At 38.0% G+C, this 20,222-nt stretch overlaps 1 protein-coding gene across 1 annotated transcript; it reads right to left on the bottom strand.

The window, feature by feature from the left end:
- Positions 1–501: 501 nt before the first annotated feature.
- Positions 502–11,712, bottom strand: LOC122669116 (proteasome subunit alpha type-6). The gene is made up of 9 exons (XM_043865794.1): positions 11,538–11,712; positions 11,172–11,266; positions 10,994–11,075; positions 10,284–10,380; positions 4,181–4,239; positions 3,999–4,081; positions 3,169–3,264; positions 1,550–1,609; positions 502–918 (listed from the first exon to the last, which is right to left on the bottom strand). The coding sequence occupies exons 1-9, from the start codon at positions 11,611–11,613 to the stop codon at positions 826–828; spliced, it is 741 nt and encodes a 246-aa protein (XP_043721729.1). The 5' UTR covers positions 11,614–11,712; the 3' UTR covers positions 502–825.
- Positions 11,713–20,222: the final 8,510 nt, after the last annotated feature.

Here is a 20,222-nt window from a genome sequence, read left to right as displayed (position 1 = left end):
TTAGCTTTTGATATGATTTCGGAGAGGAAGCTGAAAGCAGTTGGGATTCTAACGGATTGACTGGAAGCACGCACTTATCTACACTTCGACAAGTTTGTTAGGTAAAAAAAAAAAAACATATCTATTTGCAACGACTATGTATGGCCTACTAATTCAATTTCATGAACATATCATTTCACATTTGTTACTCCATCCACCATGGGTTCATTCCACTTGTGGGGCCCACCGGGTAGCCCACTTGCTTGCAAAGACCCCCACATATGGGTAACAAACTACCTAACAATGCTCATTTACACAATTTTGTGATATGCAATGCAATGTGATATACCATACCAATTGTTTATATCATTATTATAAGAATTACTAATTTGCAAAATTTGCCTTATCAAAATGCAATTTTCCAATTCTGGGTGACTGGATGGTGCAAATTTTCATTTTTTTTTGTTTTAAAAAAGGGCAAGTGCAAATAGTGCACCCAAGCACATTCTGTAATTTCGAGAATTGGTAGAATTGAAAATTTTGAATTGGATCCAAATGCACCCCAAAAGGTGGCTTTGCTACATATAGTCTTTGCCACATCAGCAAAAAATCCAGATCATAGTTCAGAAACTTGGAATAAATGGTGGCGGTCCTCACTTCTCCCAGGTTCTGATATATAGTGACACAGTCTCAGGAGATTGTTATAATTAAAGAGATTGTCATAATTAACGGAATAACACAATTGATAGGCATACTGACCACAACTTCATTACTCTATAAGAAAGATCCATCTTGATCATATCCAGAGGGTTTTCCACCGTGCAGCTTATGCAGTTTTCTTTGTGTTTAATCACGCTCGCTTATGGCTGTCAAGTGCTCATCAATCTCCTCGGTTGACAATACTCTAAAAATTGGATTATCTTTTTTGACAACTCCTACCTATCAAATATCAAATATCATTGTAATTCGTAACTGGAGAATAATTTCTTGATGCAAAATAAAATAAATGCCAGTACAAGAGAAAATGCTTTATGTCCATGCCATTTAAAGAGGGAGGAGGACGATTTGAAGAACACATTGTTTCTACTGGTATGAGTATCGGACACACCTAACTTGTTCTGATGGTATTGGTCCAATGATCTGCACAAAAGAATTGAACTGCTGGACCATTCAAACCACCAGATAATAGGCTAAAATGTTCCGGCTTCTGGTGTATCTTCAAAAACTGAACTTTTGAGGCTATAGACAGTGAGACCAGTCAAGCATGAGAGAGAGACAGTGCTAGACCAGTCAGGACCAATAGTTAATGGCTTAATGCTATGAACACCTCAGTTTCAGTGGGGCCCGAAATCGAGTAGTAAAATTGGTTGCAGGGAAAAAGGAGTGGGGGTTCTCACTATCCAGTAGGTCCCAGATCCCCTGTTGGTAACATAGAAGATCAGAATCCTCCATCCAGGTATACAACAAAACATGAAGTCCAAACAAGGGTACTAGTTCCAGTCTAAACAGCTTTCTGAAATTGTTGTTTATGCTGCTAATAGTTGAATGAAATGAATGAAAAAGTCCATACCTCTATTTCATTGGCTTTGAAATCCTCTTGCAAAACTGATTGCAGGGCAGAAATGGCAGTCTACACAAATATAAAAACAATGAAAATGTTGGGCTTCAAATAAAAGTCACCAATCATACATGGATTGTACATTTTCAGAACAAGGGGATGCATGTGGTCAATCTAGAAAGCTGTTTCTACCTCACATAGAAATTTATATAACCAAAATCAACTTTAGTGATCAGAAGTGTGTTGCTTAAGACTCCAGCGATTGTACAGTTTGCTCAAAATTTGAATGATTTGGTCAAGGTCAAGATCTACGTCAGTACAGTTTCTCTATTTTTCTCCCAGTAAATATTTTAACAAAAAAATCCCACCAGATTGCAGAAGCAAATTATTTTTTGTTCTCACAAGTTCAGGTCTAGACATTGAAGGTGTGTACTATGTTTTTGTGATTGGAATGTGCAATGGAAGGTGGTAAACAGGAAAAAAACAACCTAGAAGCTCAAAGATATAATGGACAAACTAAATCAGGATAGTCAGGTTATCTTGATGGGAAATGTACTTCCAGCAATTTTCTTGGCCCTGTAACTCGTTTGGTAAAAGTATCCAGAGGTGGCAAATGGTCAGGTCATGTGGGTTGATGTGTTTTAATTGAGATACCTCAACCCAAAGTGACCCGAATTAAAACAGAATTGGCGAGTCATGGGCAGAGGCAAGGTGGTCATGACCGCTTACCCAATCCAACCAACAAACCCCCCCCCCCAAAAAAAAAGAAAAAAGAAGAGGAGGAAAACCTTGAAATTGATATACTTTCTTATACACATGATAGTATATACAAGGCAGGGTGTTACAAGGGATGGCATGGCCAATCTGAGAGGCACATATAGGCCACATGACAATTTTCTCAATCATTCCAATTAGATGGCTCCATCCAATGTGGGGTAGCTTTTTTCAGCTAAATTTATTATGAACAAGAGAAAGGGGTTAACAGATCCTTGAAACAACATAGGAATTCCCTAACACCACCCTTGACCTATTGTGGAGTAGGCAGTCGGCAACATGCTCTTTCCAGGCAGAGGAGAAAACTCTTATGGGAATACTACTCGTTAGTACTTAGTAGGATGTGGAACGTGCGGGAGAAGAGAAACAAGAAATATTTACAAGGCAGCAGAACAATGCAAGAGACTATAAACTTCATCCCCACTAGAGGGGTAAATTCACATCCTACACAGGGTACACATTTCATGGAATTAGTTGTCAATTCTACCATTTGTGATTAATGAGATCATCAGCTTTTCTCCTGCCATGCCCAATTGTGCAACTCTACAGTCTCAATGCCATAAAGAGAAAGCGTTGGAAAATATCAACAATCACAAGTAAATACTCTTAACCAGTAACCAAACAAAAGTTCCCTTGTCCGAAATACCTAGTTGATAGAAAACTTATTCAACTTATTGTCTTGAAGATGCCAAGTTTCAATCATTGAATTAATTTTCCTCTATTTTTGCAAAAGCTCTCAATTAATTATGTTTCTCTACCATTTCATGTCCAATTAAATTTAGCGACTGAAGCCTCCGGAAATAACACAAAAGCAACCCCAAGACATGTAAAAGCCTTTCAGGATAAGGTAATTTTACCTGTACTGTTTCTTCATAAGAGAATGCAGGATCATTTTTCATTTTCTTCTCCAAGAAGTTGATTGCCTCCTGTTCTTTCAAGCCAGCACTAGTGGCCTGGGGCAAAAAAGAAGGAAAATCAGAATTCCCTCCCAAACCATTATATATATATGTATATATTTCATCACCAATAAAACAATAAAGACATGATGCTAACTACTTCGATTTAACTTAGATAACAGCCAAAGTACATCGTTGATTGCATGAAGCAAAACTTGCTGTAAACAGGTCACATCCAATAACATGTAAAAAGGAAAGAAGTAATGCTGTACTTAAATGTCAATAACCCTTTATGAGCAATTCAAGAGTTCAAGAATGCAAGGTGGAACTGTAACCTTAAAAAAAAACAAAAGAATATAAGCAAGTGATAGTATAAACAACCAATGTAAGGATTATCCTTACTTAACAGTGTATTTTACCATATCAAGTTTCTCATGAAGCCCTTAACCTTAAGTACATAATCATTAAGGTAACATTCCCCCACCCCCCACCCACCCCCCCCCCCCCCCAAAAAAAAACACCCCTTTGATGAATTACTATACATCTTCCACCATAAAATGTATTACATAAATATAAAAACATATCACATCCAAAATAACAGGAACGAACACACTAAAAGTAAGAACCTGAGAAAGCCAAATAAGAAAAAATCATCATTTGGTTGGAAATGACCCCACATACATTATCACAGTAAATGTTTACCAAGAACCAAACAGACCAAACATACCATGGAAACAACTGCATCTCCATTCTCAAGTTAAACAAAGATAAAGATAACACTTCCGAGATACCTTGTGACCAAAGAAATGACCAGCTGGGTCGCACTTGAAAAGTTGAGGCCCACTTTCTTCATCAATACCCAAAACCATAGCAGCTTCACAAGGTAATAATAAGGTTATGGAAAATACTAGTAATGAAATCTAGGAAAAAGCATAGTTTCATTATATATTTTCACACCACAAAGAAGCCATACCTACTCCAAGAGGTCTCATATAGGCATGTTGGGTATAGATTTGCGATTTGTCTGCAATCCTGTATGTATTTAAGAATGTAAATACAAGCTAATGAGATGAGAGATGAGACTGCTTTGGAAATATACTAGAGGTACCACATCAGTCATCACTATACTATCATGCTGACACCAAGTCGTGTACCAGAAATAGGAATTAAGTGCGTCTATATGTATGGGGGGCTTTCTGATTCAGATTGGAGCTGTGAATGAAAAATATAATGGTTTCATGAGGGGAATATCTGCGTGATGGTTGCAGTAAACCCTATTAGCTGCTGTTTACTATTCTCTGTCAATGGTTGCTGCTATTAAAGAATTAGGGGTTGCTGTTCTTCTTTCAGACCTTTAAAAGATGATAGTTGTATATATAGCAGCTCTAAACATAGAATTTCCAGAAAGTCCATAATGCAGTTACGGTGCAACATTAGGGCATGTTTTGAAAGTACTTGGTTATGGGCTCAATTATAAGGCCCAAATTTTAGGTCCAAGGAAATGCATGAATTTAATTTTTTAATTTAGTATTAGTAGTGGGGCCCATTGGTTCCAAGGGTTCCTAGATGGGGATCTTATCTATAGCTGGAATTTCTGGTATCCTTAAAAGTAGGTTGATTGGGGGTTGACCAGCATATACGGAGGATATCTAGATGAGAGCGACTAGAATATTTGAAGAGTATTCTGTTGAGATCTTCCAAAATCTAGAAGAGATTTGTGTGGGAAATATGCTGTTGAGATCTTCCAGTTACTTGTTGGGATCGTGGGCTTCATTTTGTGGCTTCTTTATTTACTTATTTAGTTACCTTAGTCTACGAGATTCTAGTTGCTATTTCTTGTTAACTTCTACTTTCTATTTTGATAACTCTTCCTTAGTTATGAAGAGTTTCTAATTATGTAATGTTGCTTCATTATTATAAATAGAGAGGGGTGTCACACCCTAGGACAATTTGATGAATGATATTTAGTTGATTTAGTTGTATTGAGGCTGTTGCCTCTTGTATTTTTTCTCTCCTCCCCTTGTTTTCTCTCTTTATTCTCTCATCCCTGCTGCTCATCACTAGCAGATCTATCTACTTGATCTGCATCAGTCCACCTCTATTCTTATTGAAACAGCATCACGGATCAAACAACCCAATAGATCACAAGCTTTATTTGGAAGAAGAAAATTGAAGTTTAAATAGAAAACCAGAACAAAGAAATCTATTCATTCCGAAAAGGTTGAACATCAACCTCACGCAAGAGATCCATTCTCTACACTAAAGTCTAAACCATAAACATATTCCATTGGTTCCAAGAATTATGTTTAAAAGGTTCATATGGACTCACCCCAGCTCCTAGCCGAAAGGGTTACTAATTTAGGCTCAAAATGATCTCCAAGATGACCTTGACATCAGTACCTAAGACTCCTAACTAGACTAGGAAATATTTAACCTCTCTTTTGAAAACTTCTATGCAATCCACCCCCTTAAAACTGCACATGATTTCAACTACGTCTCCCTTATTTTATTTAGGGGCATGATAACATTTGTGATGGTTGGTGAACTTTGCAAGTTAACAACATGCCACTTGGAAAGCTATTGATTGACATTTGGATGGGTCCATGTTATAAAGGGCTTTTCACCCATCTCATCGGTCAAATTTCAACAGAAAAGAGCATTCTATATGGGTTAAAAGTGTCTCCAAAGTTGAACAAAATTACAAACTGACACTAACCTCCATAATTACATATTAGAAGTTTGATCTCATTCTTGTAACTTTTCATATCTTTGACCCTGAAAATTTACCAATGATATGGGTACAGAATCCTCCGTAAAATTGACTCACCCAAGCGCCCACTTCTTGACACATGGCAACTGGTTAACTCTACAAAACCGACTACCTTGGTGAACATTAACATTAACCTTTTATTTATGGCTTAAATACATATATAAACACAAGTCCAAGCAGATACTAAGGCCATAGCTGCAAATAAAGCGCATTACAACATAAACCTAACCCAACTACATGCCCCAGTGCTTATTAAAAAAACAAAACAAAATCCATAATAGCCCCCATTGTGACCAAGTTGAAGGCCATTGTCATGCTGCATCAGGACTTCTCCAAGTGAGTTGTCTATTATTCTGTGGTGTATTCACAAAATCCATGTGTTCCTAATACATGAAAATCAATCTGATGCAGAGCATCCATCTGATCCAGTAGCTAGCTCCTCAAAAAGGCCTGATCAGTACTTCTCCAAGAGGTACTCTAGAAAGGGAGGCCAGCCCAAGTCCAAGACCATACCCACTGCCTAGCCTGGCCAGGTTCAGATCCAGCCCAATTGTGGACTCCTGGAGCAGCCAAAATTCTGACCAGCAGATTCTTTTTATGACTTTTCATATTCCAAGGCAGCATTAAGTACCTTCCCATTATCAGTTTTCAATATCTTGATTGTAGTTTTCATTGTCTTGGGGACAGATTTCCATATCTAGGAATTGTTATCTATGTTTGGGGAATTCCAAAGGGGTTTTGGAATTCTAAGAGTTTCTTTAATGTTATTTTTGTTGTACAATGCAAATCCTGACTGCTCTCAAAGGCACCCATCGAATTTTACAGCATCCAAAACTTTGTGAAAATCCTCTCTTTGAGAACTTACTTGTGAGAATCAAGTGTGCCTAGGTGGGAGTGTGGGACTCCTATGGCTGAGCAACTAGTGGGACTCTAAGCTGCCACCTATCTATCTCCATCTTCAGTTATCATCATCACCATCATCCTCATCATCTCCATCATCCATTTTCATCACCATTGCAGGTATTTTATTTTAGATCTGGATAATATTCTCTTCCAGAGTTGGTCTTTAGAGCATGGCTGGAAACGAGAATACTTCTGTACCACAAGGAAGTAAATCTGTTACTTTACAATAGATTGCGGATTCATTGAAGTCCTTGACTGCTTGAGTGACGACAATGGGGCAACGGCACAAACAAGAACAAATGAATCAAATATATGAGTCGATGAACTAGCTGAATACTCAGTTGACTCGAATTGAGCAAAAGTTTGAAGCCATGTTTGGTCTCCTCTACCCTCCACCTCCAAGGGATGGCTACCGTGGCAGCCGTTGAGGTTTTGAAGATGGAAGGGATACAAGAGAAGAAGTTGAGGTTAATATTGAAGAAGTTCTAACAGTCTTTGTCATCAAGGAAGAGTCAGTCCTTGATGTTTTGAATGTCGAGGCTTAATTGAAGAATTTGAAGCAAACAAATTTGAGGCAGTGGACGATGTGGAACTTGGCACTACAGTTGACGAGGTGGTTGAAGAAACCATTGAGGAGACTATGAATAACACAGAAGAACTTAAAAAGTTAGAGTTTAAAGTAGAGAAGGTCGAAGACACATTCGTGGACGACCCCATGGACAGGACTGGTGATAATGAAGTTGATCAGATAGAGTTTGTGAGCCCACCTGAATTTTTTGAAGAAATAGCTCCACGCCTTGAAGACTACATTCCTAACATCCACGAGCTGCCCGAGTACTATTAAAGTTTGAAGACGGATGTTCACCATACAAAGTTGATTCCACCGTTTTGCAAAACTCGTGGTAGACTTTTTTGTAGACTTTTTTTTTCAACTAGGGGAGAGTTAATGCAGAGCATCCATCTGATCCAACAGTCGGCCCTCAAAAAGGCCTGATCAGTACTTCTCCAAGAAGTACTCTAGAAAGGGAGGCCAGCCCAAGTCCAATACCAGACCCATTGCCTAGCCTGGCTTGGTTGAGATCCAGCTCTTCCCAACCAAATCGTAGACTCCACAGTCAAAATTCTGGCCAGCAGATTCTTTTTGTGCCTTTTCATATTCCAAGGCAGCATTAAATACCCTCCCATTATCAGTTTTCAATATCTTGATTGCAGTTTTCAATGTCCTGGGGACAAATTTCCATATCTAGGAATTGTTATCTATGTTTGAGGAATTCCAAAAGGGTTTTGGAATTCTAAGAGTTTCTTTAATGTTATTTTTGTTGTACTCAAGACTTCCACCTCTGTACAATGCAAATCCTGGCTGCTCTCAAAGGCACCCATCGACTTATACAGCATCCAAAACTTTGTGAAAATCCTCTTTTTGAGAACTTACTTGTGAGAATCAAGTGTGGCTAGGTGGAACTCCTATGGTTGGGCAACTAGTGGGACTCTAGGCTGCCTCCTATCTATCTTCATCTTCAATTATCATCATCACCATCATCCTCATCCTCTCTATCATCCATTTTCATCACCATCACAGGTATTTTATTTTAGATCCGGATAATATTCTCTACTAGAATTGCTCCTGGCGTGATAGCTTCTTAGGCTACACCTAATGTAAGACTAGAAGCAGAAAAGGTCTAATCCCAGGCAGGACCAAATAGAAAAACCTCCAGAGAACAATGTGATCTCAAATTTGTAACTACAAGTGAACAAGAGAAGTAAATAATAGAATCCTTCAAATCAGTGACTCGTTGAAGCTGCAAATAGGGTTGAATGAACCTTGCAGATGTAGGATGAAACCCCAAATAGAAGAACACGATCAGAACAGAGAAAAAAGGAGATCAATCAGTCTGTTAGGGTTTTGAAACCCTAGATTTCTCCCAAAATCGATGGTGGGGTTGTTCCTGCTGGATTGGCTGATGATGATGGATCTAGGCAGCAATGATATGATGATGTAATTCCAAGATATCAATGAGAACAAATTTGCAGAAGAAAAACCCAGAAACTTGAAGAACTCTTGAGATCAATTGGGCAACTTTAGGGTTTGCAATGTAGAACAGATGGAAGGGGATGGGGGAAGGGAATGTGCATCTCCCCTATCCTATCTCAGGATTTTCCCACAGGCTCAAGCCAATATTATATTAATCAAATTCGTGTACAATGCTGGCATCCCTTACAAACTTATATTGAAGACTCAAAATTAGACTTGGACACTAAAAAGGAAAGACCTAACCCAATCCTTAACTAATAAAGTGTCCTAAATTGACTAGGAAAGTGAAATAATAAAGAAAACAGACTCAAAATAGAACTCTAACTAAACCAATGAAGTAAATCCCGTTGTCCTATTTTCTACCCATATTTTAGGCTTATTAAATTGGCCAATTACTTGCACCCAAAAATAAATAAATTGGCCAATTACAAAATAAACACATAGAATCGAAGGCCCAATACATACATGACCCATCCCAAGGCTTATTTCCACTAAAATAAGCCCTCTAAGTGACTTATCTGCATTAACACCACAATCTGCAGCTTATGGTTGTGTTCAATTTTCACAGTCACATATCTTCACAACCATTTTGAGGGCTTGATATATCATAAATAAGAGTTGTATTGCCAATAAACAGACACAAATGCATGCTTATCCACTGTTGTGACATACCCCATCTTCTAGTCGATCATTGCACACAAGCCAATGTATGATCCTCATTTTACCTTTTGAACTGCAATATGGTTTTAATAAGGCAAACTTAAACCTGCTAAACTTACCATGAGTACACTCTCTTCACTCTAACCCTTAATAAACAGAAAGGATCACCTCTTTACTTCTCTCACAAATTTCAAGGGTCATGTTTCCTTATACTGTTTGTTGATACTGCATGTTGACTACCATGTTTAAATGTGTATGTATGCACAAACTAGAGAAAGATCAAGAGAGTATGTTGAATCTAGGAGCCTCTCGGTGGCCAGTTTACTGTTACATATCCAGTGAATACATTCACCTAGGGGATGATCAGTCTTGATGACATTGATCTTGCTGTGCCTCAGCCTATATATAGTGAACCCTTATGAAGCTCTTCATTTCCCCACCAAAGAAGGGGAAAACAAGGTAGTACCATCCTTGTCTTTGTGGAACTATCTCAATGGGACAATGACAATGTTAAAAAATGAATTCCTTCCATAGCATTAATGAGTAACAAAGCTATTTATTCCAAAAGTTACTTTTCTGGTATTAGGAATGAGATGGAATGTAACTTCGAACTTTAGAATTAGAATATAGAGCATTGATTCCTTGAAGAATACAATTTAAGCAGTCCAAAAAGGTAAAAAAAGAAATTAATTATGGGCAACATCACCATACCATCTGGCTAATACATCCACAGGCATCTCATATCCGTATTTGAAACGAAACTCAGCTGCTTCATTCCTTGCTTGTTGGACCAATGTCCTTGCATCAGCTGGAAATGGCAGATAAATTTCACTGAGATCTCGATTGGCCGAAAAGAGCATCCATTAGAACATGAACCTTTTGAGTTTTTACATCTGAAGTTCACCAAAACGAAGAAGAAAGAAGAGGAAATAGAACAAAATCTGTCTAAGCAATTTAATAAATATACTTGTCAGGGCAGCCACACATCCACATGAAACTCAATACATGATTGGTCTATTTCATTAGTACTTCTCATATTATAAGGTTTGCCCCATCTTTCTAAACTTCCCAGGACCCTCATGATGTATTTCTATATGTAGCTCATCCAGCCTAGTTTTCAAATGTTTAACCTCTATTAATCAAACCTAAATTAAGAAAACAATAGAAAATGTATTTCTCAATCCAAAGCAAAAAAGATAAACCTTAAAGACAAATACTTACGTACTATCATAAATACTAATAATACGGTAACATCATGTAGTTAAGAGATCCTCTAGAATCATTGAAAATGAGAAAAGGACATACCAATCCCCTTCTCCACCCAACCCACACCCCCCCCCCTCCAAAAAAAAATCCTGCTATTATTTAGTGATTCCTTTTGATTTCAAGCAAATAATGTAAAAAAGCTTCAGCAAAGAAACCTGTCATGCCGGTCGCCAACAATCCAGTGTACTTCGTAATGGCAAAAAGATGTGTGACACTAGTATGATCCAAGAGCTTGTCCTGCATCATATGTCAGGAGCCAAACCACACATAATAATTCAATTCGCAGATCAAACAAGTGTCACCAACAAAACAAAAAAAACGAAGATTACCCACCGGGACCTTCTTTTGTGTAACAACGCAGATTGAATCCTTTCCTCGCACTCCGATGGAGGTGATCCCAGAAGCCTTCACTGCCTTAAAAGCATACTCTGTTCAACCATTAATAAATCCCAATATCATAATCTTGATAACTTTTGAGGGGTGAAACTAGAAAATCTTAGAAATTAGGTCGTACTGAATTCACCGAAGAAACACAAATCCATTCATTTTGAAACCAAAATGATTATATCAGACAGACCCTAGATTAATCTCTAAGTTCACTGACTTCAAAAAACCTAATTGACTAATTCCGGAATTAAAAATTTGGAAGCTTGAAAAGATCACAAACTGTAAATGCGATGACTGGAAGAGAATGCTTACCAACTTGGAAGAGACGACCTTCAGGGGAGAAGATGGTTATGTGACGGTCGTAACCAGCTCCACTTCCACGACTCATGGCTTACCCCTCTCTCTCTCTGCGCTTACTTTCGTTGTCTCTCAATACAGTCTTGCAGAACACACATGAACAGCGAAAGAAAGTTTGGCGAACAAGAAAGCGAGCAGTCTTTAAAGGTAGTGACCACTGAGGTTTTATGTTCTAAGAATCTAAGGTGGTCTTAGCGTGGACTGGCTTCGGCATGGTGGTTCGGAACCAGCCGTAATTAGGGCAGTCCAGACCAGGGTTTTAGTAATCGGAATCGATCCAAACAGGGCTGAGACCGACACCGATAAAATAAAATTAAAAAAACAGGGCTGAGACTGAAACCGATCCAGATCGGTCCATAGACACGCTTACCATTGTTTTCAGAAAAAAAAGAGTGAATTTTTTACATTTTTATCCATGTCCGATCCACCGATACGAATCAATTGGATCAGCCAATCCAATAATGATTTCTCAAACCATGGTCTAGACTCCATAGAACTGTGTAATCGATGTACTGGTAATAGTATATCAAACATAGATCAAACTGCTTAAATAATACCGTAGTTGTACATTAGGGTTGTGTTTGGTATGCATTCTTGGATAGATTTTGGGTCTAAAATGATTTAGACAAGCATGATCTTGGTTGTACAAGGGCCTTGCGAAGAAAGAATAAGACATGTTTGAAGTAAACTCTTTGCAATTTTGACCACCCCCAAAAAATAAATCCTTTGAAAGTGATCAATAGATGTTTTCTTTGTGTACATATGTTAGGGTTTTAAAAATCGGAATCGGATAGGTTGGATTGACCAGTTCGTATTAGAATCGGCCAAAGCTTTTCCCAATTCTGGTTGATCCAGAACGGCCGATTCCTTTAAAAAAAAACTAGGGTTATGGTGACTGATTTCTCACCGATCATGATCGATTTTGATCCAGTTTGGATTGAAATCAGCTAAGACCGATCTGTATCCCAATAAATGGTATAATTAATTTAATGGTATCTGATTTGTGAATAATCAATAAAATTTGTCTAGCGAAGAAACAATGTGATAATTTTTTGTATCAACACAATAACCAAATTTACGAGAAAAACTTCATATTTAAAACTAGAGGAAAAGATCTTTACTTGGAGTCCCCTTTCTTCTCTTGGTTTTAGTTGTGCATATATATTTATTTTTAAAATTTTTTATTTGAGTAGGGAATTCTCCTTCCAAGATTTAGAATAATAAGAATAGATGTTGCTATCATTATAGGTCTAATCTAAATATCACATTAAATTCGGGGCATCAAAAACCTCACAAAACTTGAAATAGTGGAGGATTAAAACATTTTATATATGATTGAAGATTTTAAGTATCGAATTTAATGGTCACTTTTTTCACCCCCAAAAAAAATACAAAATTTAATGATCACTTCTTACTAAAAAAAATAAAATTAATGGTCACTTTGGACCTCCTAAGAATATATACTAAGATTGGTTGGTATGTGTTCTTGAAATACATTTTAGGTCGGTTTTGCATTATATGATGATAAAAACAGTTGTTTATATCGTCAACCAAATGCGAAATCAACCTAGAATGCATACCAAACACAACTTAAGTCTTCATAATATAAATTTTCTCTCCAAAGACAGATATTATATGGGGAAGAGTTCATAAGTATATGAGAAAAGCAATTTTCCCACTCAAAATCGATGTGAGATTAGCACATAAAAGCTCTGTTTACCCAATAAAAAACACATAAAAGCTCTAAGGCTCATGTTTTTGTTCAACAATTCCATTCAAAGAAAAATTAACAAAATTGTTGGTCCATTTCTTTAAAATTAATATGATCCGTTAATACTAAGAGTAGGACATGGGATTGATTATTACCAAATCCATGTAGTAATGCCTATCGAAAGGACCTCTCTAGTTTGGAGATCAATTGCAATCTACTAAATGAAAATTTTGTCCCTAACACAATAGACAAAAATCCATTTAAGTTTCTCAAGTAATCTAGTTCAATATATATACATATGTATACTCACACTCTTGTATCTAGAATCGTCATTATTGAGAACATATAGCATTAGGGTTGTAAGTTTAGCCATGTCGGCCCAAGCTCGCCCTGAGCCTGAACAGGACCTGAGCAAGATTTTCAACCTTGAGGGTGGGTTAGGGACTTAGGGTTGAAATTTTCAGGCCTAGGATCAAGGTAGGGCTGGGCTAGGGTTTAGTATGTACATTTATAATTTCTGTTTAGTATCTAATTATCTATTGAACGAAAGTATTTAAAATTTTAAGTTTTGGATTAAGTTTTTTTAACCCAAAGAAAACTCTAATAGTCCATTGATTATAAAACAAACTAATACTCAATCACATGTTTTTTAATGCATAAGAGGATGCAAATGGCAAAAAAAAAACAGGTCTAGCCAGGGTGAATCAAGGCCAACCTGGCCCTTGGCAAAAATCAAAGTCAATCAAGGCCAACCTAGGGCAGCCCGGCCCGATCAAGGTCAATCAAGGCTGGGCTGGGCTGAGCTGAGCCCGACCTTAGAGCCAGGTTGGGCTTGAGCTGAGGTAAGACAACTCAGGGTTGGGCTGGGGTTTTAAAAACCCAGCCCAACCCCGCCCTATTTCACCCCTAAAAGCAAGACCACCATTTGAACAAAATGCCCAATTTGGCCAAAAAAAAAATTGAACAATTTTAGGTATAAACCTAAAGGCAACTAAATGCACAATAATATCAGGCAAAATAATTAATGAAAACCAATCTGATTCTTAAACAAGTAAACCATTGATTAGGGAATCCCTAATTACATCTCTCTCTCTCTCTTTATGGGGTTAACGTGGCACTAGGAGACCTTTGGTGATCGATGCTTCATTAAATTAATGGGCCATGGAGAATCATCATTGACCGAAGAAGCAGCAAATTTGTTGAGCTCTAATTGTCAAACAAAATATGGGATTGACTATTAGGTGTTTAGTGTTAACCCACCCCATTCCAAGACTGAAGAGTTGCAATTGAGCCCAACTGAAAAAAGTTTATTAAACCTAGGCCCAGGCCCAGGCCCAAATCAAGAGGACCACGGCCACCCATTGGATCATCCGAATCCACGGGTGTCAAATGCAGCCTGAACTGATAAACCGATAAAAACCGAAATCAATGGACCGATCCGCATCGGAAAAAACAATACATAGAAAACTAAGAACCCAATATTTTTATATTAATTTTATTTTTTAATATATGAAAAAAACATAGACCGAATCGATAATAGACCAAAACCAAACGAACTGATAACTATCGGTTTTGATTAGATTTAGACCGACTTGGTCTAACCCAATATATATAAAAAGGTCAAAAAAAATGGGGTTAGGAGTGATTAGCGAAGAGATTAATTGAGAAGACAGAGTAGGAAACAGAAAGTAAATAGAAGATTGGTCTGTGCAACGTGCAAGTGAACATGCAACCAAAAATTGAAAGGATCCAGATCTCGTACGGCCCAGCTGCCCGTAGCAGCCTGTGCAACGTGACAGGGCCATGTGCGTAATGACCACCTTACTCCTGCTCAGGCAAGGCGTTGGGCAGGGGGTAAGACGGTCATTGCATGCGTGGCCCAATCTACGCCGTACAGGCTGCTACGGGCAGCTGGGCCGTAGACGATCTGCATTGATAGTTGAAAAGGGTTCATTGAATCACGTACAGTACGTACAGAGAACTTTTCATTCATTTGATTGGTGGGGATACATCAGATACATGCAATGCCAACAGTACGTGATCCAAGTCCTCAGATGTATTCAAAGATTTGCTTGATTAGCATACATGAGCTTTGGTTATTCTTCACTGAAGAACATTACTGAAACTGAAAATTATTTCTTGAAGGAATGAAACTATTTTTGGATTGCAAAATTGACTATTGGAGAGGTCTTAATCTAGGGGCGTCAAAAGCTGGCCTGCATAGGTAAGCCTGACCAAAACTGATCAGTTAAAACCCGGATTTGGATCCTCTATTGCCTAGTTGCCCGGTAGGACCGTGTTGCCTAGACACGGCGTTGCACGTAAAGATCGCCTTACCCCCACTTTGGTAAGGTGGACATTGCACGTAGCACTGTGTCTGAGCAGCACGGTTCTCTCGGGCAGCTCAGCAGTAGAGGATCCAAATCCTTAAAACCCAAGATTGGACCGACCAATTAGTGAATAGTTTGATGCCAGGTCTAGACCGGTAAATTGACATGACGTTCTAAAGTTTTACTAAAAATTGAAGAGTGGATGAAATCATCTCTAAGCATAATGCTGATACGGGTAGGTGGATAATTAGAGAGGACGATTTTCCCAATGTGTGTTTGGAACTTTGGAAGTCAAGTGATAGTCCTTTCAATTCAGTGTCATTTCAATTTTCCCACTCTCTGTAACATCAAACCCTTTTTTGTAGTTCATGATGGACCCATGCATTGTACTTATGTAGGCAAAATGTGTTTAATGTTTTCATCATCATCATCATTATCGCGCTAATGTTTTGTATATTTACCCTTAGATAGGACAATATTTCTTAAAAGAGTAAATTATTTAGGGGCCATGGTTTTAGTGCATGGTATCCAATCGGTTATCTGTAAAACTGATATGATAATAATACGGTATCAAAATGGATCGGTTGTATAGAATAGATTTACCCTTAAATCTCCTTATGGGGGTTTTGACCATTTTACCCCTTGTTCGTATTGTGTCATTGATACAACAGTAGTACAGTTTGAGGATCGGTTACATGGAAAATAAGTACGATATGATACTGATACTTCAAACCTAGGGGTGTCAATGGGTCGGGTTGGGCCGGGCCTGCCCTAAACCCTAACCCTAACCCCAACCCTAGAGGCCTTAACCTAATCCTGACCCGACCCGACCCTGCCAGGGCCAAGAAATCCTCAATCCAGTCCCGACCCTACCAGGGTTTTTCCTGACGCGACCTGGCCCTGATTGACCTTGATAGGGTCGGGCAGGGTTAGGTTGGCCCTGATTGACCCTGTCTTGACCCTGACCCTGACCCTGATTTTGTCTGTAATTCCATGTGCCTTTAGGGCTTTTTTTGTCTTTTGCTTTTTAATTTTTTTATTAGGCTATATATATAAATAAATATTAGACCAATATATATATATATGTAATATTATATACTTATAATTAATACAAGGTTGGGTTGGGCGGGGCCGGGCTAAGCTCGGGATCTAAACCCTGACCCGACCCGACCCTGCCAAGGCCAGACTATAACTAAACCCAAACCCGCCCTCAGGGTTGAAAAATCAGGGTCGAGTCTGAGTCCGGTTCAAGGCGGGTTTGGGCCAGCCGGGCTTTATTGACATCCCTATTCAAACTTTGTTTGGGGCAAAGGCTAGGCACCCCATCACTATGCCTAACCTGAGTCTATCTCCCTCCCACCCTCTATGAAAATGAGCATAGTTGCTGGCTCAGGAAAGTTAACGGCATGCCTAACCCCCCCCCCCCTCTCTCTCCTCTTTTTGATAAAGAAAAAGAAAAAAACATTTATTCAATTTTTTGAGAGTAAAATTAGAGAAAAATTAACTAGGCCAAAGTGGGGCAAGGTTATACGCAATCCCGATGTTAATATGCATCGGTTGTAATTGTATCAGTCCATTTTGAGAATAAAAAGAAGGGAGAGAGTTTCCTACAAGGGCAGAGCATTGTAAGAATGAATCTTTATATTATAACCAATGAAGGGTTGGAAAATAGTATCATTCATATGGGACCCACAATGTTAGTATGAGTCCCATTGTTTATTTTGTGAGGAGGTTATAATGAAATCTGTACAAAGAGTGTATCAATCTTTTCCCCGTAAAAAAAATCACTTTTAGTAATAATTTGGCCCATATTGGACCAAAAATCCTATATATTCTTGGTATTTAGGGTTTTTTTTGGTTCCATACAAGGATCGGATGAGCAAAAATGGCCAGAATCAGATCGGCCTTTGTCGATTCCAAACACGTATTAGTAATAATTTGAGCCATATTGGACCGATTTGAGATCAAACAGTCATTTTTCAATTAAAAAATCTACTCGTATTGATACCATTTCGATCATTATTGATATCAATATCAATACCAATATGGATTGACTGTATCAAACCGATTCGAGATCAAGCAACCAATTATCGATAATAGGCTTATACAACTGATCTGTATCGGTATTACATCATTACCGATCTCCGCCGATAATACTGATACTTGTCATCTCATATGGCCGATATGAATATATGATACCGATACCTAAAACCCTACCGTGGAGCTGTGGAGGGGATGGACAATGGAGGGCCCAAAATCCAAAAGGGCTGGGCCAATGGGCGGTGGGCCTGGGGCCCTAGACGTAACGATCAGAAACTGTAAATCGTACTGGGTAGGGTTTAAAATTCAAAATAGTGGAGTTTTGGAGGGAGAAAGAGATACTAAAAATGGGTCCTACAAAGGACATAGGAAGAGCTATTGTCTTTGCCTGCCACCACTGTATTACTCTATTTCTCTCGTTCCTCCTTTTTCATTTACATCTCTCACTTTTTAATTAATAATAATTAAGAAGACAGGTAGAAGAAGAAGAGGACAACAAAACCAGACACACACGAGTGACACGAGAGATTTTAATGGGTCCAACGCAATCTCCTCCGCTCCTTTCTCTCTATGTTTCTCTCGATGTATGATTCTTTCCGTCCTTTCCAGTCTTCGGTTGACTCTTTTCCCTCTCTGATAACCAAAATACCTTCCCTTAATGTATTTATATAGACGATAACCAAACTCTTTATTGGTTCGATAAAAAATTATTTCTTTCGTAAAACATTGTTTCTTTCATTCATGCATTGCATATTTGCATCTTTCCAAAGAAAAATGATCCAATTAATAAATGATTGTTTTTATAAAAAATCTCTCTATATATATATATATATTTTAAATTTAATGACTAGAAGAAGTAAAAATACTCTCTAGCACGGCATCCAAAATGTATCAAACGGTTAAGCATTGGCCTTGGAGTGCATGCCAATCAGCCTTGTCGTTCGATGTGTTGGATGCATTGGAGCACTGTAGAGGATCTAGACTCGACTAAAAGAGCTAGGATCTAGACTCGACTAAAAGAGCTACTGATAATAATGTTCCACATAAAAGAGCTGCATCTATCCCCCGTATTGGAAGAAGAGAGAAATAGAACCAAAAAGTGTTGGCATAGGCCACGGTCCCAAACAGAATACAAATTTCTTAAAAAATAATACCATAATCTTATCAAATCAATAATTGACATCCCTAACCATAATTTAGTCCATGCTTGGATGTATAATATAGATTTTGTAAAACCAGCCAAAAATCAAGTTCCGCTTGTTTGGGTATAAAATTTTGCATGTTAAGAAAAGTTTTTCAATGTTTATTTCCATCATAAAACAAACTTTGGAAAATTTTTATACATGTAAAATTTTATAAGTCAAAATTTTTGAAATGAAAATTTTCAATGTAAAATTTTACATCGAAACAAATAGAGTTGTTCCAGAATTAGGGTTTAGTGCATGGTATTAGCACTTGTATCAATCATCGCATAAATATCGATACTGATATCAATATTAATACAGATCAACCAAATCAAACCAGATCAGACGGTTTTGCCTCTCAAAATACTGATATAGTGGGTTTTTGGACCATTTTGCCTTTACTTTTTTTTCCAACACCACCAATACGATCAAGTATTAGTATTGGCCAAGATCCAAATCCATTCGACGAGTCCCGCAGTCCGCCCAGTCCACAGTAAGAGAAAAATTAAATAGTTCTTCGTTTGGCAGGAAAAAAATTAAATATTTCACTTTGACAATACAGAACGGAGACAGATATAAGAGGAATAGTAGTGTAAAGTGAACCGTATTTGATTATAGTTCGTATTGGAAAACGTCTTCTTGATCCTATTGATTCCAATGATAAAATAACCCAAAAAAAATCGAATTTCAAATATTTTTTATTTTTCGAGAATCCCACCAACCCTCCTCCCTTCAGAGACTTCTTCGGACTCTCCAGTTCCGTTTCTCGGCCCCAGTGAAGAAGACATAGAAATCTTTTCGAAATTCCAAAACAAACCCAAAAACACAAGCCGCACTTTTTCTCTCACGCCTTCGACATTTTTACTTTTTCCCAAAAGCGCCCTACACCTTTTAGTTACCGAAATTGCCCTCTCTTACACTGTCTTAGAATCACTTTCCAACGGTCACCTACCTCTCTGGCTCTCTTGTTTGAGAGGATTGATTAGAAAGCTATGGCTGCTACTTACTTCACTAAAAGGCTGTGTCGTCCTTATAAACACCTTTAGAAAAGACGTTAATACGTTGCAAGGGACTCCAAGTCTAAGATAAGAAAGTGAATATGATAGATTAAACATGTAGCTTATCACAACCCTCCGATTGGAATCTCCTTTCCTTCTCTGATCGATCAATCATATTGATAGATTTGAATTGAAATTGGTCGGGCCTGATCCCAATTCTTGCTTATTCGAATTGATCAATCCAAGAAGGAATTAGGATTGAATCTATCTTGGCCGATTTCATCCGATCAAGATCCTGTTTCGAAATTGGTTTGGATTGATAAAAATTTTTGGTAGAATCAACCAAAATATGTCATAATCTTAGAAATCCAGTACGA

The sequence above is a fragment of the Telopea speciosissima genome, chromosome 7 (genome assembly GCF_018873765.1).
Source record: "Telopea speciosissima isolate NSW1024214 ecotype Mountain lineage chromosome 7, Tspe_v1, whole genome shotgun sequence".
Taxonomy (NCBI): domain Eukaryota; kingdom Viridiplantae; phylum Streptophyta; class Magnoliopsida; order Proteales; family Proteaceae; genus Telopea; species Telopea speciosissima.
The sequence above is the reverse complement of the archived record's forward strand: the minus strand, read 5'-3'. Positions and strand labels throughout refer to the sequence as shown.